Below are 24,556 nucleotides of genomic sequence, written 5' to 3'. Positions count from 1 at the left end.
CAGTGTGGCTGGAGCATCATGGGTAAGGAGGAGAGTAAAGAGAGAGATGAGACTGAGGAGCAGACCAGTGTCAATCCTAAGGTGACTGCACTTCATTCTGTAGGCAAGGAGGCAACACGGGACACTTCCAAGCAAGAGAATGACGAGGTGGCATTTACCTTTTCTGACAGCCAGATGCAAAAGTGATTTGGAAGAGCGTGGTGCTTGGCACTGGTTAAAGAGCAGGCCAGTAGCAAGGAAAGCAGTTATTGGGCAATGGCACCATTTCTGGTGACAGATAATCAAGGACTAACCTGGAAAAGCAGTTGTAAGACAGAAAGAAAGGGTCATTTAAGAAATACCATTGAGGGAAAATTCTCAAGAATCAGTGATGACTTTAGAGCTGCTCTCTAGAAAGGTAGGCTGCGGATGCCATCTTGATGCTTTCCCTTTGCATTGCTCCAGTTTGTCAGTATCTCCCAGAAAAGAGCTTATACACTTGTCTAGAGCTCCAATTATTCCAACTGATGGCAAGGGGATATCGCCAGGTCACCTGGCCAGGAGGATTTAAGCTTGCAGTCCCACAGTATATATTTGCATACTTTTAAAAGCTCTTCCCTGAGTACTTGGACAAGCACAAAGGTTAGAGAGATGACAAAGAGTTGGGGCAAGGTTTAACAACATGGTTCATCTCCTACACAAGGCCGCTCCTTAAAGACTGGGAGAGTTGTTTCATCTACTGTATAGAAACAGAACAGAGAGACCAGAAAAATTAAGAAACAAAGGAACATGTTCCAAATGAAAGAATAAGATAAAACTTCAGAAATAAACCTTAACAAAACAGAGATAAGCAATATAGCGGACAAAGAATTCAAAGTAATGGTCATAAACATGCTGACCAAACTGGGCAGAAGAATGGATGGACACAGTAAGAACTTCAACAAAGAGATGGAAAATACAATAAAGTACCAAATAGAAGTCACAGAGCTGAAGAATATAGTAACTGAACTGAAAAATACACTAGAGGGGGTTCAATAGCAGATTAGCTGAAGCAGAAGAAATGTTCAGTCAACTGGAAGATATGGCAGTGTAATTCACCTAATCAGAGTATCAAAAAGAAAAGAGTAGAAAAAAGTGATTATAGTTTAGAGAGCATTTGTGACAACATGAAACAGACTAACATTTGCATAACAGGAGTCCCAGGAGAAGAGAGAGAAAGGGGCAAAAGTCTTGTTTGAAGATATAGTGGCTTAAAATTTCTCTAACATGGTGAAGGAAACAGATATCCAGATCAAGGAAGCCCAGAGAGTTCCAATAAGGATAAACCCAGAGACCCATACTAAGAAATATTACAATTAAAACGTCAAAATTTAAAGACAAGGACAGAATATTAAAAACAACGAGAGAAAAACAACCTGTTACATACAAGGGATACCCAAAAAACCCATCAACAGATTTTTCAGCAGGAGCTTTACAGATCAGAAGGGAGTGGCATGATATATTCAAAGTGCTGAGAAAAAAAAATCTTCCTATCAAGAATGCTCTACCCAACAAAGTTATCATTCAGAATTGAAAGAGAGTTTTCCAGGCAAGCAAAAGCTAAAGGAACTCATCACCATTAAATGGGCTTTATCATAAATATTAAAGGGACTTCTTTAAGCTGAAAAGAAAGGGTAATAATTAGTAACAATAAAACCTGTTAAAGAATAAGTCTCTCTGAAAAGGTAAATATATAGCAAAAATAACAGACTAATCACTTATAAAGCTAGTGTGAAGGTTAAAAGACAAAGGTAGTAAAAATAACTATGATTGAAACAATTAGTTTAGAGATACACAGGATAAAAAGATGTAAAATGTGACATCAAAAACATAAAACATGTAGTAGGGGAGAGTAAAAATATTGAGCTTTAGAATGAAATCAAACTTAAGTTGTCAAATTAAAATAGACATTTATAGATATAAGTTGTTAACATCTAAGCTTCATGGTAACCACAAAGCAAAAACCTAGTTGTAAATACACAAAAATAAAGGAACATAAATATACCACTAACGAAAGTAATCAAACCAGAAAAGAAGAAAACAAGAGAAGAAAGGAATAGAGAAGAACTACAAAATGCCCCATAAATAACAAAATGGCAATAAGTACATACCTATCAACAATTACTTTAAATATAAATGGACAAAATTCTCCAATAAAAATACACAGAGAGTTTGAATGGATAAAAAAACAAGATTTATCTATATGTTGTCTAAGAGAGACTCACTTTAGGTGTAAGAACACACAGAAACTGAAAGTGAAGATGTGGAAAAAGATATTCCATGCAAATAGAAACCAAAAGAATTCTGGAGTAACTATACTGATATCAGACAAAACAGACTTTAAAACAAAGACTGTAGTAAGAGACAATGATGGGCATTGCATAATGATAAAGGGGACCATCCAACAATAGGATATAACATTTGTAAATATGCACTCAAAATAGAAGCACCTAAATACATAAAGCAACTATTAACACCCCTAAAGTAAGAAATAGACAACAATTACAATAGTAAGTGATTAACATGTCCATAGAGTCAGTGTAATCCCTATAAAAATTTCAATGACATTTTTTCAAAGAAATAAAACAAATATTCTAAACTTTTTTTTATGTAACCACAAATAACACCAAGGGGCAATACGTTCTTGAGAAAGAAGAACAAAACTGGAGGCATCATGCTCCCTGATTTAAAACTATATTACAAAGCTATAGTAGTTAAAATAGTATGGCATTGGCTTTAAAACAGACACATAGATTGTTGAAACAGAATGGAAAGCCCAGAAATAAACGCACACATATATGGTCAATTAATATGCAACAAAGGAACCAATAATATACAATGAAAAAAGACAGTCTCTTTAATAAATGGTGTTGGGAACACTGGACAGCCACATGCAAAAGAATTAAACTCGACCACTATCTTATATCATACACAAAAATTAACTGAAAAATGTATTAAACATTTGAGTCGAAGACCTAAAGCCATAAGACTCCTAGAAGAAACCATAGGTAGTAAGCTTCTTGACATAGATCTTGGCAATGATCTTTTGGATCTGACACCAAAAGCAACAAAAGTAATAATAAATAAGTGGGACCACATCAGATTAAAAAGCTTATGCACAGCAAAGGAAACCATCAAAAAAAAAAAAGAAAAGACAACCCCCTACATGTGAGAAACTATTTGCAAATCATATATCTGATAAAGAGCTAATATCTAAAATACATTAGTAGCAAAAAAATAATCAATCCAATTAAATAATGGGCAGAAGATCTGAACAGACATTTTTCCAAAGAAGACATACAGATGGCTAACAGATGAAAAGATGCTGAGCATCATTAATCATCAGGGAAATGCAAATCAAAACCACAATGAGATATCACTTCACACCTGTTAGAATGGCTATTATCAAAAAGACAAAAAATAGCAAATGTTGGCAAGGATGTAGAGAAAAAGGAATGCTTGTGCACAGTTGGTGGGCATGTAAATTGGTGCAGCCACTATGGAAAACAGTATGGAAGTGATTAAAAAATTTAAAAATAAATTTATCATATGATCCAGCAATTCCACTTCTGGGTATTTGTCTATAGAAAACAAAAATACTAACTCAAAAAACCATATGTATCCCCATATTCACAGCAGCATTATGTACAATAGCTGAGATATGGAAACAATCTAAGTGTCCATCAATGGATGAATAAAGAAATAGTGATATATTTCTCTAGGCTGTACAACTTTTAGCATATAATTGTTCATTGTAGTCTCTTATGATTCTTTGTTTTTCAGTGGTATCAGTTACAATATCTCTTCTTTCATTTCTGATGTTTTATTTATTTGAGTCCTCCTCTCTCTTTTTTCTTGGTGAGTTCAGATAAAGGCTTGTCAGTTTTGTTATCTTTACAAAAAAACAGCTCTTAGTGTCATTGATCTCTATCTTCTTTATATATTGTCTTTATGATATATATACAGAGAGTGTCAAAAAAAGTCTACACATTTTAAGAAAGAAAAATTGTATTATATTGTAATACTCAATATATACTGAACACAAAAGATGAATACAAGTCATGTTTGACTTCTGCAATTACAACAAGTGTTCAAAGTGGTTACTATCAGTGTAATTTTAACACAGTCTTTTCCTTTCTTAAAATGTGTAGACCTTTTTTGGCACCCTCTGTGTATATATTATGGAATATTATTCAGCTATAAAAAGGAATGAAATCTTGCCATTTGTGGCAATGTGGATGGACCTCAAGGGCACTGAGTAAAATAAGTTAGACAGAGAAAGTCAATTACTGTATGACCTCACTGTTATGTGGAATCAAAAAATAAAAAGGCTCATAGAGACAGAGAACAGATTGGTGGTTGACAAAGATGGGTGGTTTCAGGTTGGGAGAAATGGGTGAAGAGGGTCTAAAAGTAAACTTAAAAATTTCAAAACCAAAGAAGCAGTGATGAACTGAATATGAGACCCAGAGGGAGAAATAACAGTCCAAGATGATTCTCATCTCAGATTGCTATGAGTGACGGGTAGGTGGGGGTGCTGTTAACAGGAAATACAGGAAGAGCACATGTTTTTCATCCATTGCCTGGTATCACTGCTGTAAAGCAAAGTTGAAATGGGTTTGAAGTGGGCAGGAAGCACCAGCGAGGGAAGAAGAATTCAAATTCATATCCTATATACCTCCGCCACAAGAAGCTATCTGAAATACTGTGACCATCATTCTAACCTGTCAGTGGTTCCCTGTCACCTAAAAGGCATCATGCACGACTCCAGTGTCAAGAGCAGGCTCTATTACCAGATTCTCTAGGTTTTTATGCCAATTCCAGAACTGACTGCTTGTATGTTCTGTGCCTCAAGTTTCTCACTGTGTAATAGGGATATTAAAACAACCTCATGGAGATGAATTCAGATGATATAACGTAAAGCTCAGGGGGCAGGGCCTGCCACACAGTAAGCGCTCAGTGAATGCCAGCTGCTCGTTATGTCCCCGGTCTTCTCGGTCTGTTATGAAATTTAGTGTTATTAACATGGGAAACCCATGCATATGTGATTGTAGATATTGTAGACAATAATCTTGTCTGGATGGCCAGTATAAAACAAAACTGAGAGAAAGAATATCCTCTATTGGTTTCCAGCACAGCAGATTGTGGAGGGTAGAAGCGGAGCTGATATTTCTGTGGTTCTAACTGTAAAACCATATAAATCAGGTGTTCACTTTACCTTGCCAAAGACAGGGAGCATTTAAAGGTTAAAGAAGTCATGTTTACTGTCCAATGATAATGAGAGCACTAGGCAAGGGTCAGAGACATGACCTTAAATCTCCTCTGAGCAAACATATAGCCTGCTTCCTTTTCTGAGGTAGTTTTATAGCAAATGACCTGCCTTCAGCTTCAAAAAGCAGTTCAGGAAGGGAAATGAGCAGACCAGGTAACATAATTAGAAAACATTTAGAGCAGCCTCAGAATAACTGAAATGAGTAAAAAAAAACAAACAAAAAACCTCACATGTCAAACAGTCTGCCTTCTTCCATAAAATACATCTCCAAGTGTTTGGCTCAAATTTCTATCCTTTTTGGAAAGAAAAAAATTACTGGAAACACAAAATATTAAACTGCTTCCAAATGATCTGAGGCCTTAAACATAGGAATGGGCTCCGCTGCTGTGACCCCTGTGTCACTAAAAGTAGCAACTTTCCCTCAGCACTGCGTTCCTTGAAAGCACAAAATCAGGCTGGATGTTCACAATGACACATTAGTGTTAGTGTCGCCCATTTGGCACAGTTTGAGGATAACTAAAGTGGAGTTTTGTTAACGGTCTTTCCCCAAGCATATTCCTAGAAAAAATAATCTAACAGATGAAATTACAAAAGAAAATAGTTTAAAAATTTGAACAAAGGATAGAAATAAAGACCCCTTTAATATATCAAGTTACAATGCCTTTCTAACTGCAATAGTCCCCTGTTTCTGTTCACTGGCCCAGATTTCTTTCACATTGGTTTTCCCGGAGCTCAACCCGTTGAAACATCTGGATTACATTTTTTGGACTAACAAGAAATGGAATAAATAGGCTGAAACTACATAAAACTGATTAGGGGAGAAAGGGACTTTTATTTAAATGTGATTCAGAAATGTATGTGTTTCTAAGAACACTTTGAAGGAATTACTAGCTTTTGATAAGCATTTTTTTCAGTCAGATTAGCTAAAGAAAAGTAATTTCTTCTATGATGCTAAAATTCATGCACAGAAGAAATACGATGTAATGTTTTCTCTTTTTGACTATTTAAAACGAGAACTTTAAGTCATACTGTGTTTTTCACACACACACACACACACACACACACACACACACGCCAGTAAGTATATGGGCAAATACAACTTCCTTAATTATGGAGGGATGTTTAGACAGATGGAGTGTAATTCTGTTAAAAAAATTTGTTTCTTTGACTTTATTTTCATTCTCCAACTCTACACAACCAAAGAATTAACCAAAACTAGTGATAGCCTTCATCCTCAGACTGAGGATACATTTGTTCTGCAGTATATATAACAACCACACCTATGAGAACCTGAGACAAAAGCAGATTCAATTTAAAAATTATAAACCTTAAGGAGCCATTAGGAATTTTCCTGTCTTCCAAATGAACTTGTGCCAGTATTTAGTAATCCTCACTAATAGGGAAGTCACAGCCCCCAAATGCCCTGACCCCTTCTGCCATTGGCAAAGGGTGGTACACTGCTCAGATCTCCCTTCAAAAAGAACTTGCTGATCATTTGTAAAAGTCCAGGTGGCTGACTCCCCCAGCTCTTAGCACCTTCTGATCTGCCTCAGCCTGTTCTTCATAGGAAGGCCTAGCAATGACTAAGTGTGGGGGGGGACCGGGGCGTAGCCACTTCATGGGACAGGATGAACTAACTGTCAGACCTGAATTGTGATCTGTGGCTCAGCCTGCCCAACCCTGCCCCCGCCTCTTTAGCTTTCAGACGCACTATCCCCAGGAAGCCTCTTCTGCTCCTAACTTCATCCCAACATCTGCTTTCTGGAGTTTCCAACAGACACAGCTTATTTAGTCTCAGTTTCCATTTAGAAAGACATCTCCTCAGATTTTTATATAAAAACTCAAAATCTTCTGATACAAATAGAATTTCCCAAAACATGTACCAAATGAATTAATGAAGATATGCTTTTCCTCTTTCATACGTTTCCTTTTAATAGTTCTAAACAGAACCAAATTTACTTTTCCCTCACTTTAAGACTTTTTTTTCAGGGAGTCAACACTTAAAACTGCTCATGTTTCCATGTCCACCAACCAAAGAGTGATATGAGGGCAGGAAGGAATTCTTCATGTGTCAGGTAGAAACTAATACCACTTTAAATGGAACTGGGTTTTAGAACAGCTGAGTGAGTATTACAGTGGTTATGGCCATTCCTATAAATTCTTGTAAGGACTTTCATTCAAAGGAGAGCCAAACAATATTTCTAAGTATAAAGCAACTGATAATTGGAAATAAGGGCTCATATAACATTGGCTTCCTGAATTCCATGACTGAGAGGAACACAGCAAACTAAAGTGTTTAACCCAAAAAAACTGATGGAACTTTTCAACTTTTACAAACTAACTACAAGCAGCAGTTTTTGATGGTGAAATGATGTGTTATTTCATTGTTGTTGGATTTTTATTGGTTTAAAAGAATATACAACTCAGGACCACGGAACAACATCTAATCAAAGGTATTGACGAATATTAGGGAGGGCCAAGTAACAGTATCAAAAAACAATAACAAAGGATTAGATACCTGATACTTGTATGAACTAGGTCTAGCTAGCTTAGATCTCTAAGGAGGAAGATAGAAAACGTTTGGTACCTTGACTTTGGCAGTACATCCTGAAAGTCGAAAAATTCCTTCAGACTCCAGACCCGATTCCTCAACTTTTTCAAAAAACTAGAAAGCAATGATACATTACAAAAATAAATGATTCCAAACATCTGAAATAATAGTGATGACAACAAACAATAAATTACCAAGCGCATGTATGTACATGTCTGGTACTTGAATTCCTAAGTAAGTGTTCACAACACCACATGAGGTCTAAATTACCCTCCGATTTGCAAACGAGGAAATGGAGCCTTAGGCTGTTATATCACCTTCCCAGGATCAACCTTAAAAGTAACGGCACTGACTCTCTCGAGCTTGTGCTCTTCACAACTAAAGTATGCTGCCACTTAATTATTTTAAGATCTGATTATTATATCTCTTCCTGCAGACTGACCTATAAGAAAAGACTGTAAAATCACTGTCATTATTTGCAACTACTCTGGCTAAGAAACTATAGGAACTTTTAAAAAATCTGACCACGGAGGTAGAAATTGTAAAGGTTTATAGCTCTCATGAACTGTCATGGTGATGATAATGGTGTCAAAATAACAATAAAAACTGACATTGATCATGTACTTTTTGCATGTCAGATACCATTCTCAGTACTTTACATCTATTAACTCATTAAAATCTTCACAATAATCCTATGAGGCAAGTACTATTAGTATCCCCATTCTACTGCTGAGGAGACCGAGACGCGGAAGGGATTCATGATTTACCCAAGTTCACACAAGAGCAGAATCTAGAGTCTCTGCTATTTTCCCTTCAAGACACGATGGTGCCTGGAACTAGGGAACTTCTTGTAGGTATGGAGAGAAGTAGATATTTAGGGGGAAGAAATATGTCCACAAGAAAAGATAGGAATGGAAGAGTAATACCTCAAGCTGTCTTAAAGAGGAATACTTAACATCAATAGTAATAATAGCTAAAATTTATTGAGTTGCTAATATGATATAAATCTGGATTTAGTTTAACTAGCATTTATGTATTATGCACCTTCCATTTGCTAAGTTCTGCACTAGGTTTTTGCACGTACATAATAATATAAATTCATGTATTGAATCTTCTCAGTTTTAGAATTTTATGTATTTTCTTCAAACTCTGTTCTTTACAAGAGGACAAAGGTTCTAATTCAAGGAAGGAAAGGAAATCATAGAGGCACCATGGACTTTGGCCTTGAATATATATACTGTGCTCTTTTTCGCATCTATGTCTTGCTGGCTGTGTGTTCTCGGGTATGTTATCTCACCCTACTTGCCTCAGTTGCCTCGTCAGTAGAAGAGAGATGATAACATCAACCTCCTCGGGCTGTTCGGCACTGACAAGACATGACAGGAAATGGAAGGCACTGGCACAGCCCCGTGCAGGGGAGGCACCCTACAGATGGCCCCTGTGCACACTGGCACATTGCTGGCATCCGCTGCCATTCTCCCATTGGAAGCCAATCAGTCACCTGATTTGAAGAGGAACTCAATTTGAGGCATTAGTAGCAAAATTTAGATAATAGAGTCATAGGATTATTACTGTGAATAAAGTAAGTACTTATACTCGTAGTATATGGTTCCTAGGTCAATACTTTTATAATCATTTAAAAACTCAATTTAAAATTCAGTAAAATTCAGTAAGATTTAGGGCTTGGAGTTTTAATGTGTCACTGGATGTCACTGTTGAATAAATGTATACTTAGGTAAACTGGTGTAAACTTTTTGCTATAAAAAAACAGAGTTAAAAGCAAATGAGCCATTCACCAATGATGGTCAGAGAGATATTAGCATATGATACTTCAGATAATATCACTTTCAAAATTTCCCAAACCAAAATTCTTCTTTGTCTTAATGTATTATATCTTCTCAGTCACATCTAAAAACCACCGGAACAAGCTGACTTTTAGACTTTATTAACCATTGTTTGGAAAATTAACTTAAGTGATCACACATACATATTTTGGAACACCCAATCTATGACATATCTCAGCAAATACTTGTGTGATCAGTAAGCAGATTGTTGATAATTAACGGTTCTTTTATCCCAGACAGAATCATCAAATACACACACAAATACATACATATACACAAGTAACTTTAAAAAAAAATTTGAAACAAATAGAACCAAAGGAAGCCATGTGATGGTGCATCTGTTCCATCACCTGAAGCTTATGGTCAGACAACGCAACAGGATCCAAAAGATCATAGTAAGGCTTACTGGTCCAAGCGCTTGTGGGATGTCATGGAGATTCATGGAAGAAAACTGAAAACCAACAATGGACTGAGTCCTAATAGGGCTTTAGTGTCTTATATCTAAAGGAACACTCATTAGCAGGTTTACAAAGAACAAATTGTAAGTACGAGGCTCTATTAATTCCCCACTCCTTTACACTCTACTCACTTTTTGTAACACAAGGGGAACTTTCACTCCAGGGTCTTTCTTGCGGTCATTGTCCAGTAGGACTGTAAGTGAAACTCCAAAAATCCCATTGTCTTCATTGTAACACAGTCAAAAAAGAAAAGAAAGAATCAGAAAAGCATTATCTTATTCTAATGTGTCAAACTGTTAAAATCAGAAGAAATCAGTCTTCTTAATTACCTCGTCCTTTTACTTTCTCTGTTTTGTTTCTTTTCAGTGGAATTCCAAAGGCATCAAAAAAGGCTGTCAATTCAATCAGAGAGAGGTGGCGGATTTTCTTCATGTCTTCAGCAGACAGATCTCCTGCTTCAGTTAAGCCAAATCTGGTTTTCTGAACAATAAATTTCTAAAATACATATTAAGGATATTTATTTTTTATGGCAAAGGGAAATGATTATACCTTCATTCAAATACCACCTGTACATTCTAAACCTTTATAGCAAGACATGCTATTTGCAAAAATATCTGAGGAGCATGCTGCATCATAGAAAGATTATGAACACAATTTTTAGACTGTTTGAAAATCACTACTAGGCTAAACTAGATGCAAAACAGTGCTCTGAGTATACTATACCATTGCCATCACAACTGTAAAAACTGCTTTCTTCCAAGGGAAATCCTGTATTGTCAACAATGCACATTCCAGGCATTACATAAAATGTACGCACCATGGGCACACATGAGACATACATACAAGGTACACCATCTAGGCACTCCCAGGAGAGCTTTTGACATATTTTTTTATTTTGGACCATTAGTCCTTAATCCAGACATCATTTATTCTCTTCTGCATACTTTAAAAGACTGTAATTTCCAAATTGAAAGTGATTGCACACGCTTGCCAAGACAGCACCTTAAAAATCTAATTTAGATGACCCCAAAGAGTCTTTAAAAAGAAAAATGCATAGAAAGTGCCAAATAATTCTATTATTATTTTAAAGACAATGATATTATTATTGTCTTCATTTCCACACTAGAAAGCAAAATACACTACGACAACCAAAAACCCTTCAACAATCCAGACATATTGTGAAGACTATAAGAAGTAAGACCTTTTAAACGCAAGAGATTGTTCTTATATAATATATAAGTAAAAATAAAATATAAGTTTTATACAATAAGTATGACATATAATTAATATATAATTATATGTGTATTATATATAAGTATATAGATAAAGTATATAATAAATACTTTGCTCTCGGAAAATCCAGTATTGAGAAAAAAGCAAAAGTAGAAAAAGCCTATAGTTATTTAAATCACAAAGCTTTAAGTATACATTCTCCATAGGGACTCCCTAAATTATAACTTCCTTGGGGTTTTGAAACCATCCATCAATCCATTCATTCATTCAACAATTGTTCCTTGGCACTCCAAATATTTATAAGTACAACAAAATATAGAATGTGGTTTGGGCATACCGTGTGCTATTAAACACTTAGCTATTTTATATTCTTTCTGAGACTAAGACCCACATCGCAGTAACACAGAACAACAGCAATATAAACAAGAACCAAAATCATTTGCTGAGCACTTACCATGTGCTAAACCCCATGCAAAATTCTCCATGTAAAACTGGCCTGCACCCCAGTGAACCAAACTTCAGAAGGAGATGGACAACTTGAATGAGGGAACTGGGGGTCAGCATCCTCTCTTGCACAACTCTCTCTAAAGATTTGGAGGTGCTCCCCCAAAACCAGGCCTGCTGGATTCCATCTTTGCCCCAGAATGCCACTGTGCCCTCCAGAATAGAGACTGTTCAGGAACCGGGAGGGGTTTCGGAGTTTGACACACATAGATTTAAATCCATTTTCTGCCATCTACTAGCTGTGGGGTGTTGGGTATGTTCCTTAGCTTCTTTGGGCCTCAGTTGCCTTAGCTTCAAAATGGGAGCAATCACAGGTATGATTGCAACTGAATACCTAGTGAGGCATGGGGCCTACAGAAAGCACTCAGTGAGTCTTACAGTTCTCACCCCGTCCTCTTCCTCCTCTCCATTATAGGGTATTAATCTGGGAATGGTCTAGGCCACTTGGCAAAGACGCCTGTTTCTAGATGACTCATTCCTTTAGCTCTGAAACTATGTGAGCCCTGCTCATCATGCTGTCAGCCCTGATTAGCACAGAACATTCAGGGCTCCACATCATGAACTCCACAAATGCATTTATTGAGTAGCAAACAAATCAATGTACCATAGTTTCTGTATTGGACTTATCAGGATATAGTTTCCTGAATATATATATATATATATATTATATATATGTATATAATATATTATATATATTATAATATAATATATATATATAATATATAATATAATATATATTATATATGTATATAATACATATATAATATATATATAATATATATAATACACACACCACACACACACACACACATACACACACACACACACATAAATAAATAAAATGAGGCTTTCAGGATAATGAAGTATGTAGTACTACTTGCCCATCCCATAATATTATAATTCTTGAACTTATCTTTGATGAATTTTTAGTCTGTCCTGTAAGCTCTTACTTGTTATGACTTGTTCTGCAATACCCCATGCTGATATGTGCTTCTAGAGGCACAAGTAGGTATACAGTTAGACTCTGTATTAACATATAAGTAAAGTAAGGATATAAAGTGCATGAAAGCACACAAGCCAGCTGGAAATCCTATTTCATTTATAAAACAGTATTCAAGCACCCGGGGCTGCCAGGCAGGCTATGCATGTACAAACAAGTGGTGCTCCCAGTGTTACACCACACTGATGCGGGGCATCTCCCCATCCCCTTGGGCACACACAAATAAACTGAAAAAAAAAACCTTAGTTTGCACCATGGAGAAGTCACAGGAAGCTATGGAATAATTATGAAAGATTTTACTTACAGTTAAAACATAGTCTTCTTTCTTAAAATCTGACTTCTTAAATTTATTTCTTTTTGGAGCGACTGTAACCATTTCTGAATAAGATACTTCAAAAGATAGCTCTTCAGCGTCTGGTGGAATGTTCTTTTCCAGATAATCATCATCTAAGAAACAAAGGATGTAAAAAACTCAATATGCCATTTAATGAATCAATACAATTTACTGTAAAATAAGCACAAAATATTTACATGTTATTCCATAAACACGTTACAATGTTCACATCCAGGGAAAAGCATAAGATTCACTCAGAATGATTTCAGTTAAACAGTAATGCAGTGTCATTAGACTTCCATATGAACAAATTTCTATCATTGCTATCCAAACAAACTTTCTATTTAATCTGATGTTTTCAATTTTAATTTTTATGTCTCATGAAAGGCATTGAGGATTACCAGAGGAAGGTCCAAAAATGGGATAGTTCTATATATTCTCATGATATTAAAATTAAGTCCATCTAGACCCAATGTTGCTGTTGTTAGAGAAGGATAATTAGGGATTCTTGAAAGCTGCCTACTTCTTGGCCTGCTTGCAACTGTTAAACAGATCCAGCTTACCTGTGAAAGAGGCCCCAAATCAAAGATACTACCCAAGTGAGTAGTTTCTAAATGATACGGTGGTAATGAAGGAGGAAAAGAATCCGCTACCCGTTTGACACAATCAATTTTGTCTGGTGTGAGAGAACGGGGGTGTTTGGAGGTGGGAGAAGTACATGCTGGGGTGGTAGAATAAAAATGGGGAGAAAAACACACTTACTCTGCTTTTAGAAATTCATTGCTAACTGTATTGGGTGCCAGCACAAAAGCAAGAAGACACAGCCTATTGATATTGGTCATATCAATAGGAGGTTGTGTTACTCACCACTCACTGAATTCTGAACTGGCCGTCCAGGGCTTGCTGATCCATTGGAATGAACTGGTATATCGGGAATAGTCTCAAGAATAGACTGTGAAACAAGGAAAAATGAACACAAAACATTTACCATAAATACAATCTACCCTGCATTTCAATCTGATTTATGTTCTGCAGTATACAAGAATTCTTTTCACAAAAAGCAATTCTTTATGTCATAAAAAGCCTGCATCTGATTTCCTTTGTTTCTTCATTTTGTTCAGACCTGTACAGCTCACACACGTTTACCAAAGAACTAAGTCAAGGTCAAAATGACTGTGTCTTCTTAGCGCTTAACATATAGAAATTACAACGTTTGATGTCACATAGTTTGACAATTATAGTATTTGTTATTCTTGAAGCGCTTGGTCACACATTTTGGTCATAAACTCTAAGTCATGACATAGCTAGGTGGTTACTAACAGGGATGTCAGCGCCAGAGTGCTTGAACTTTAATCCCAGCTTTGCCACTTACTATGTGACTTCAAGCAAGTCACTAGAACTCTTTATTGCTTAGGCCCCTAATCTATAAAATGATGATAACAGAACATATTTCAAAGAGTTATTGTGAATTTTAAATGAATTATCCTATATAAATCACATGAAATAATATCTGGTATGTAGTACTATACGAGGGTTAGCTATTACTAATTTGTTAACATGTTAATTCCTTCATTACAAAATACAGACTGATAAATACCAAAAAATTACGTTTTCTAGTTCAGTTTACCCTCTTAATAAATTTGCTACTTTCTTCACTGAGATCCTACCAAAGCATTGCACTCCCCTGTAATACTATCAGAAATTGAATACGTATCTTTGTAGAGCCTTGTGAAGCGAGTTACTGCCTAGGTTCAATGTACTAATAAAAAAATTTATACACAAATTCTACCATTTCTATCAATATAAATTTTAATGTGGGAGTTATCATCTGTGAATATGTATGAGGGTGAAAATCTGCTATTTCATCAAGAATCTTTTATATGCTCTTCAGATAAAGTCTATTCTTTTTTTCCCCAGAGCCTGATGTTGTTTCTTTTATTCTCATATTTATTTAGCGATAACTGAACACCTGCTTCATGAAAGAAGCTTTATAGTGCTACAAATTACACAAGGGAGCCTCAAATTCTGAGCCTGTGTTTTTTTTCCCTATTTTATTTCAAAGGACATGATACACTTACTGCATAAACAGCATCTGAATATATAGCCAATTGTTAAAATGTAGATGCCCAAATACATAATTGGTGGAAGAGAGAAAAGACACAAAAAGGTCTAGGGCCACATAATTCATTGTCAGTCAGATTTTTGGTGGCTCTAAAACCTAACATTACAGAATAAAGATTTATGCATGCACTAAAATCTTTAGAAAAATGTGGACCACTTTTCAGTGGTTTCCTTAAGTTTTCTGAAAAAGAAATGTTTTATTAAACTTTAAAATACCTCACCTATGGGAGAGAACACTCGTTAAAATTGAGAGACATTTACGTAGAGCTTGCAGCTGATGGGATGGGATGCTTTAACCTATTAAAACGTTAATTTCTTAATCTGTAAAGTGGAGAAGTTAGCCTATTGTACAAAATGAGTGCCTGCTCTTTGTAAATTATTCGTGGACTTTCTTCGAGAAGCAGAAGTTTAAACTGTGATCCCTGTTCTTGCCTATTTATAATGAGACAGAACAGAGTAACATTTATGGAACATTATTAAAATACAATCAAGTCACTGTTAAGAGAGAATTTCTATAATACAACTATAAGTGTGTATTGGAGAGTAATGGAAAGGAAAGAGGTGCAGCCCAGAACGTTTTACTGGAGAGGTGGCTGAACTTGTGCTGGAATGCAAGGAATGAGGAAAAGGACTTATAAAGGCAGAGAGAGGTGGGCAAAAGCATTAAACCCAAACATAGTAGTATAAATTTCAGATATGGAAATATCTGAAGCATTTCAGCTACAAGGGATTACGGAGAGGCTGGTTAGCCAGCAATTGAGGCAAGATGTTAATAAAATACGAGAAATACAATAGTCAAGAGGGTCTGCTCAAATTATGGAAGGCTTTTAAAGTCATGTAGAGGAGTTGATATTTAGACTCATAAGGGTTAAAACAAAACAGAACAAAATAAACAAAAGACCATTCATGTGTTAAATCTGGGGAAAGACATGGTGAAAATGGAAAAGGATCAGCCTGCCAATAAATGGACCTTGAATTTTGAAATAGATTGAGTGAAAAGGCTAGGTGCTTGTTATTCATAGTTTTAAAACATCTATTCACCCATTAAACATATTAACATTATCATAATTTAAAAAATACTAATGAATTTAATGTATTTCAAGCATAAATACCACTCCCGTTTAAAATAAACTCCCATGGCTTGTCCATAATAGATCCTATTATTTCCTTATGTGCCCAACCACAAGAGTTTCACATTGGGGCTTCAAATGATAAAGTAAGGCAACATTTTCTTGCTACCAAAACTTGCTCTGCTGCTAAAATCATACTGCACTGGGATTGAAAAATCGAGTATGGGAGATTATTAGTTTAAATTCCAAATCTGAAAATATTTACCCATTAAGGATATTTGCTCTAATGTTCATTGCAGCTTTATTCACATTGTCCAAGCCATGGAAACAATCAAAGTGTCCTTCGATAGATGACTGAACAAAGATGTGGTACATATTGACATAGACAATGGAGTATTACTCGACCATAAGAAAAGATGAAATACTGACATTTGTGACAATGTGGATGGATCTTGAGTTTATCATGCTAAGTGAAATAAGTGAGACAGAAAAAGTTGAGAACCATGTGACTTCACTGATATGTGGGATATAAAATTGAAAGCAATAAAGGATCAAGACAAACAAAGATGGTGGTGGAAGGAGAACTGACTCTGGGTGATGAACACACAATGGGATTTATAGATGATGTAATACAGAATTGTACACCTGAAATCTATGTAATTTTACTAATAATTGTCACCCCAATACATTAAAAAAAAAGACAAACAAAGAAACAAAAACTCATAAACACAGACAACAGCTTAGTGGTTATCAGAGGGTAAGGGGGGAAGCCATGGTAGAAGAGGGTTAAGAGGGTTAAACATATGGTGATGGGAGGATAACTGACTCAGGGTAGTGAACACACAATACAATATATAGATGATGTACTATAGAATTGTACACTTGAGACCTATATAATTTTACTAACCAATGTCACCCCAAATAAATTTAATAAAAAATTTTGAAACCTAGACTTTGACTATCTGATATTCCCTTCACATTAAAGAAACACCATACCAAACATTTTCCACAGCAAACAGTCAGAAATTCACTGACTCAGGAGATATTTCTGACCTTCCTGACTGGCTGCTTAGTTTTTGCTCATGGTTTGACTCTATGTGTTAGAACTCTATGTACTAAAGCTGCCTGTGCTTGAGTCAATACAGATAATAAGCTTCCTGCTCCTTCTCTTCTGCACTTGCATCAGAACTGATAAATCCACATCTTACAACCACTGTGCCAAATTCCCCAAAGATGAGCTTAGATAAGCCATTCTATGACAAATATGCAATCAATTTTGAAATAAAAAATATAATAACAATCACAAAATCTATCTAAATGTGAATTTACAAAGGCATTCCAATGACATCTTGGATTAAGAATTAAATCACATATGAAATTATAAACTAAATGTTAAAGACCACGAGACCATTAAATTCCAAAAATCCATGAGAATAGTTAAAGCATTACTGAAAGATTAATTTTTAAACTTAAATGCAAATAAGAAAGGTTATAAATAAATGAAATATGTTTATAATCCAAGAAACTAGAAAAAAACTATCCAAGTATACCCAAGAATGAATGAAAAAATTAATAAGGATTAAATGAATTACTACAATAGAAAAAGTAGGCTTCATTAATTAAAGGTAGTGACTTCTTAAAAATATTGCTGATATAGGCAATTATTTACAGTTCTGAACGAGACAATAGACATAAACGTTAGGAACAAAAAAGGAGTAATAGCTAGCTTCACTGAAAACCTAAAAATTATACACCTAAATAAATTTGTGTATATATTTGTGTATATACAGAGGGTGCCAAACAAGTGTATACACATTTTAAGAAAAGAAAACTGTATTAAAATTGTATTATAATACTCAATATATACTGATAACAAAAGATGACTACAAGTCACATTTGACTTCTGCAATTACGAGAGATGCTCAAAGTGGTTACCATCAGTGTAATTTTAACAGATTTTTCCTTTCTTAAAATGTGTATACATTTTTGGCACCTTCTGTGTGTGTGCGCGTGCGCGCGCATGTGCGTGTGTGTGACATACATACACTATCCCCACCTATTAGATTAGTGGTTAAAAATGCTAAAACAGTAGTAAATCATATTTTGTAGTGTAATAAATGAATAATATAACACAACAAGTAAGTTTTATCTAAGTAACAAAATTATAGTCAATATTAGAAAAACCTAAATATATGGTGATGGAAGGAGAACTGACTCAAGGTGGAGAACACATAATGTGATATATAGATGAGGTATTACAGAATTGTACACCTGAAATCTATGTAACTTTACTAACCATTGTCATTCCAATAAACTTTAATTTAAAAAAAGAAAGGAAAACGTATCAATGTAATTCTTAAAGTAATTGTTTAAAGGAGAAAAACAATATATTCATTTTAATAGATGATGAACAATCATTTAATATAATTCAACTTCCATTCCTGATAAAGTAAGTACGAGGCTCATTAACCTAGAACAAATACTCAACTTAATGATGAAACTTAGAAGAATTCATGAGAAAACCAAAAACTTATCAAAAGGTCCCCATAATTATTATTCAATATTACGGTGATTATGGTCAGTCAATAAGACAAGGAAAAGAAATAAGATGAATAACTATTTTAAAGATTGGGTAAATAAAAATCAGTATTTCAGATGATATCTGCACCAAGTATAAAATCAAATAAAAAACTCTTAGAAGTAAAAAAGAATTCTCAGAAAGGAAGATATAATGAAAAAACCCTACATTTAAAACACCAGTGAAAAACCATTAAATTCCCAGTAATTAACCAGTGAAAAGATGTGTAAGGAAAAAATATAAGAAAATTATGAAGTTTTATTGAAGGATAAATGATATTAGATAAATGAAAAAAACGCAATCATTGTTTCTCAATGAGAAGGCAGTATTTAAGATGTGAATTCTTCCCCTGGCTTTAATCTTTAAATTCAATGAAATACTTTGTGGAGTCCTAACAAGCTTTTTTTAATGGGTAGTAATAAGTCTTCTCTAATTTCATTTAAAAGTGGAAATTTCTGAGAAGAGGGAAGAACATTTTGATGCAGAACAATCAGATCATGAATTTATAGTGACAGATTCAATAATCAGATACAGAGTCATAGTAATTTAAACCCTGTATTATAGAGATATTTCACTTATCATAAAGATGCATTTGTGGAAAACAGGAAAGACTGAAAAAAGGTATTGGTGAAGCCAAGGTTATCCTTTTGGAAAAGATAAAGTTAGGTTGCCTACTTTATACCATCGCATAACATAAATTTCTAATATGGTAAGTTATTGGGAGTCTCTGTAGTCTTGAAGATGACAGTAAAATGTCCCAGGGAATTTATCTTCACAGGTGAGATTTACCTCTTCAGGCATCATGTACAGGTCCACTGTAGCCCTTGTCACCACTTCACTGAATTACTGGAAATACCACGATCAAGAAGAGACTAGGGAGTCAAACTGGGGTGCCTGTGGCTTCTTATAAGCAAGAAGTAGGAAAATCAAAATGTGTTTACCTTGTGGTAAGATGTCCTAGAATGATTTTCAGTGCAGGTCCATTAAGGGTTAAGTTGGTGTCTGTGGGCTACTCTATCAACTAACCAATTTGCTTACTATTTCTAAGTAAAGATATTCTGACTAATAAACTAAAGTAAGGCATATTGGAGACTGGTGCCAATGAGATTTTTTTTTAAATTTTTTGCTGAGATTTTTATTTATGTCATTATCAGCATTCAATCAGTTTTCAGAAAAAATGAAAACAAAACAAAAATCTGAGTGATTAACTTACCCCAGGAAGTTCTATCTATAATTGCCACACGAGATCATTTTCTTTCTCTTACACTGTCAAATTTTTAGGAATCTTATTGGCAGACAATGTGTGCTCAGTAAGTATTTGTTGAATGAATGAATGGATGAATGAATCAATGAACCAATGATTTGGAGAAGCTAACAGCAAAGAATGAAGAAATGAAAAAACATGACTAGCATCACTCTTATCAGAAGCAAAATTGTAGTCAAATGCTATGGAAAAGCTTCAAAAACAAGTGCTATCCTAGAGAACCCCAAAGATTCCACCAAAAAAACTATTAGAATAAATGAATTTTGTAAAGTAGCAGGATACAAAATTGATATTCAGAAATCAGTTGCATTTTCATACATTAATAATGTCTATCAGAGAAATTAAGAAAACAATCCCATTTACAATTGTATCAAAAAAATAAAATTCTTAGGAATAAATTTAACGAAGGAAGTAAAAGACCTGTCCTTAGAAAATTATAAGACATTGAAGAAAGAAATTAAAGAAGATGTAAATAACTGGAAACATATACCATGCTCATGATAGGAAGAATTAATATAGTTAAAATGTCCATATTATCCAAAGCAATATATAAATTCAATGCAATCCTTATTTAAATAGCAATGGCATTTTTCACAGAACTAGAATAATCCTAAAGTTTTCACAGAACCATAAAAGATCTCGAATAACCACGGCAATCCTGAGAAAGAAGAACGAAGTTGGAGATATCATGTTACCTGATATCAGATTAAACTACAAGGCCTTAGTAATCAAAACAGCATGGTATTGGCATAAAAATAGACACATTGATCAATGGAACAGAATAGAGAACACAGAAATAAATCCACGTCTATATGGTTATTTAATCTATGACAAAGGAAGCAAAAATATGCAGTGGGGTAAAGACAATCTGTTCAATAAATGGTGCTGGGAAAACTGGACAGATACATGTAAAAGAAAGAAACTAGACCACCTTCTTATACCATATACAAGAATAAACTCAAAATTGATTAAAGACTTAAATGTAAGATCTGAAACCATAAACCTCTTAAAAAAATATAGGAAGTAAACTCTCAGACATTACCCTTAGTAATACTTTTACTGATATATTTCCTTGGGCAAGGGAAACAAAAGAAAGAATAAACAAATGTGACTACATCAAACTGAGAAAGTTTTTCATAGCAATGGAAACCATCAACAAAATGAAAAGACATCCTACTGAATGGGAGAAGATATTTGCCAATGATACAGCTGATAAGGGGTTAATATCCAAAATTTATTTTAAAAAACACCAGAAAAACAAACAATCCAATTAAAAAATGGGCAGAGGACCTGAACAGACATCTCTCCCAAGAGGACATACAGATAGTCAATAGATACATGAAAAGATATTCAACATCACTAATCATCAGAGAAATGCAAATTAAAACAACGAGATACCACCTCACTCCTGTCAGAATGGCCATCATCACTAAATCAACAAACAAGTGCCGGCAAGGATGTAGAGAAAAACAATCCCTCGTGCACTTAGTGGGATTTCGAATTGTTGCAGCCGCTATGGAAAATAGTATGGAGATTCCTCAAAAAATTAAAAATAGAACTACCTTATGACCCAGCAATTATACTCCTGGGTATTTATCCAAAGAAATCCAAAACTCTTAATTCGAAAAAATATATGCACCCCTATGTTTACCACAGCGCTATTCACTATAGCCAAGATATGGAAACAATGAAATACCCATCCATAGATGATTGGATAAAGAAATCATGGTAAATTTATTCAATGCCATATTACTCTGCCATAAAAAAAAAAGAAATCTTACCATTTGCAACAACATCGATGTACCTAGAGAGTATTATAGTAAGTGAAATAAATTAGACTGAGAAAGACAAATAACATATGATCTCACTTATATGTGGAATCTAAAGAACAGAATAAACAAACAAAAAAGAAATAGGCTCATAGATACAAAGAACAAACTGATGGTTGCTAGATGAGAGGGGATTGGGGGTGGGTGAGAAAGATGAAGGGATTAGGCAGTATAAATGGGCAGTCATAAAATAGTCATGGGGATGTGAAATACAGTATGGGGAATATAGTCAATAACATAAAAACTCAGGTAAATGATGTAAAAAATAATGTAAAATGTCAGATGGATACAAGACTTATTGGGAAGATCACTTCATAAATTATATAAATGCCTAACCACTGTGCTGAAACTAATATAGAATAATATTTAATGTCTACTATTATACATATATGTATATACATATATATGAATATAGTCACGGGATGTAAAGTACAGCATAGGGAGTATAGCCAAATGGTACTGTAATAGCATGTACGATGTCAGAGGGGCAATAGATTTGCTGGGGTTATCACTTTGTGATGTGTGTAAATGTCTAATCATTATTTTGTTTTGTACACCTGAAACTAATTAAAAAATAAAAACAAACAAAACAAACAAGGCCTATCCAACTATCTCTGCTGTAGCAACTCAATTGTGCAAACATCCCTGTTCAGTTTTTGCTTGGTGTGTGCCTGGCACGATATTCAGTCCTTTGTTGCTGGTTTATACAAAATGCCGGGGTTGGTAAAGTCAGCTAGAGAGGCAGATGAGGGGTCAGACATGTCAGGAGCTTTTGCATTAACTAGAACAGGGGTGTCCAAACTTTTTTCAACGTTCTTTACCAAGGGCCATATGCGGTAAAATACACAAACAGCCAGGCCACTCACTCGAGGTGAAGTATGTATTGCCTCACCTGGTTTATTTAAGTAAACTAAATATATTTTTGGAATTTGCTGCGGGCCAATTAACAATGGATTGCGGACCGCAGTTTGCCCACGGGCCGCAGTTTTGGCACCCCTGAACTAGAAGGTGTGGGGGAACCACTGTGGGCATTAAGCAAAACTTGTAGCTGTGGGAAAGATAAATTGGAGGGGTATAAGCTAAAGTCTGGGAGATCACTTAGGGGCTACTTCAGCAATATAGAAAGATGATGAGTTTCAATACTAAGGAAATAGTTGTAGGAAAAGAGTAGAAATATTCTATTTACATGATAAAATCCACGGGTTTCAGTAACAGCGGGAGGGTAGGTAGAGTGGAGGCTAACACTTAGGTCTTAGACACATGGGTACCATCAGCTGAGACAAAATAAAGTATCCTAAGCAAGAACCTAGAGCAGGAATCCCCAGTCACAGGGGCACAGCACAACAGTGTAAGGTCTATAGCAGGTAACTGCTCACTTCCAGTACTTACCAGAGTTTGTGAATGACTTATTTTCATTAACCAGGAAGGTGAATTGGATTTTATTATTTGAGACATACTCATTTGCATTCCAATGCATGGTCTTATATGGGCAATAAGGGCTGAATTTATAGCCAATAGGTCAGACATTGTGGGTAACCCTTAGCCTATCTGTGCCAACACCTGTAGTACTATTGCTAGGTTACTACTCATTGACCGAAGTTACTCACATTGTTTTATGTTTCTTATATGTATCACTGTGCAACAAAACAACTCCATAAACAAAAATCTAAAAACACAACAGAAAAGCTCATTTACATGGGGCTAATTGCGTTATGCCCCTGAACAATGGGGATATCCTGGGAATGTGTCACGCACGCGAATGTCTACTATCCTGTGCTTCAAAATGGACAACAGAGGAGAAGCCACTACTCCACAGGGACATCTGAATGTGCCCCCCCCCCCCATCTGCCTGTCTGAAGTGCCATCTGTTGCTGCCTATCAACTTGCCATTAGAGAACCACTACCTAATCTAACAGGGTCTCTCACTTCTTCTGGTCCATTATATCATCCCTGCCAGAGCACCTGCACAGAGACACCACGTGAGGATTCCCAGTGGAGGTGGGGAGAGAGGGAATGACAAGTGTTTTTAACAAAGCAAAGTATAGGTTCTGTTACTCAAGGCCAAGTGAGTGACTTTGTATGAAGTGGAGGGTTTCCATGGATCAGTCCCAAGAGCTAAGGCTGGAAATGTAGACAATAGTAGAAATCCTTAGATATCAGGATGAGGGGTTTTAATTTATCCTGCAGGTAGAAGGACTTCTGGAATAAGATGGCAGAGAGTTAGGCCAGATCATGTGTGTGAATTCAGCCAAGAGGAACAAAGTTAACAAATTCCTCCCTGCGTGATACATATAAAGAACATCCTTTGGTTTCTGGCTGCAGTGGCATTAATTTATGAAGTCCTCTTTTAAACTGAGACCTACTCATCCCTCAGTTTTGAGTCTCCTCCTTTCTAATCGTTACCAGGTTGATGAGTCTATTGGCAGCTGTGGTTTCCTTGCAATCTTAATTCAAGTTTTTCTTATCTATTTTGAAGAAAT

The 24,556-nt window shown here is 35.4% G+C and overlaps 1 protein-coding gene across 15 annotated transcripts in view; it reads right to left on the bottom strand.

Annotated features, from left to right (window-relative positions):
- ARHGAP28 (Rho GTPase activating protein 28) overlaps positions 1-24,556 on the bottom strand; it is a 177,935-nt gene that overhangs the window by 29,017 nt on the left and 124,362 nt on the right. For all 15 annotated transcript variants that reach the window (XM_019755792.2, XM_019755795.2, XM_019755796.2 and 12 more), the window contains 5 exons: positions 14,082-14,166; positions 13,185-13,327; positions 10,473-10,638; positions 10,275-10,366; positions 7,878-7,955 (listed from right to left, as the gene is read on the bottom strand). In XM_019755792.2, the coding sequence (XP_019611351.2) occupies positions 7,878-7,955; positions 10,275-10,366; positions 10,473-10,638; positions 13,185-13,327; positions 14,082-14,166 (564 nt within the window). The remainder of the gene's footprint in view (positions 1-7,877; positions 7,956-10,274; positions 10,367-10,472; positions 10,639-13,184; positions 13,328-14,081; positions 14,167-24,556) is intronic.

This window comes from Rhinolophus sinicus, linkage group LG09, assembly GCF_036562045.2.
Source record: "Rhinolophus sinicus isolate RSC01 linkage group LG09, ASM3656204v1, whole genome shotgun sequence".
In the NCBI taxonomy this organism is placed as follows: Eukaryota; Metazoa; Chordata; class Mammalia; order Chiroptera; family Rhinolophidae; genus Rhinolophus; species Rhinolophus sinicus.
This window is presented reverse-complemented; position numbering and strand designations above follow the sequence as displayed.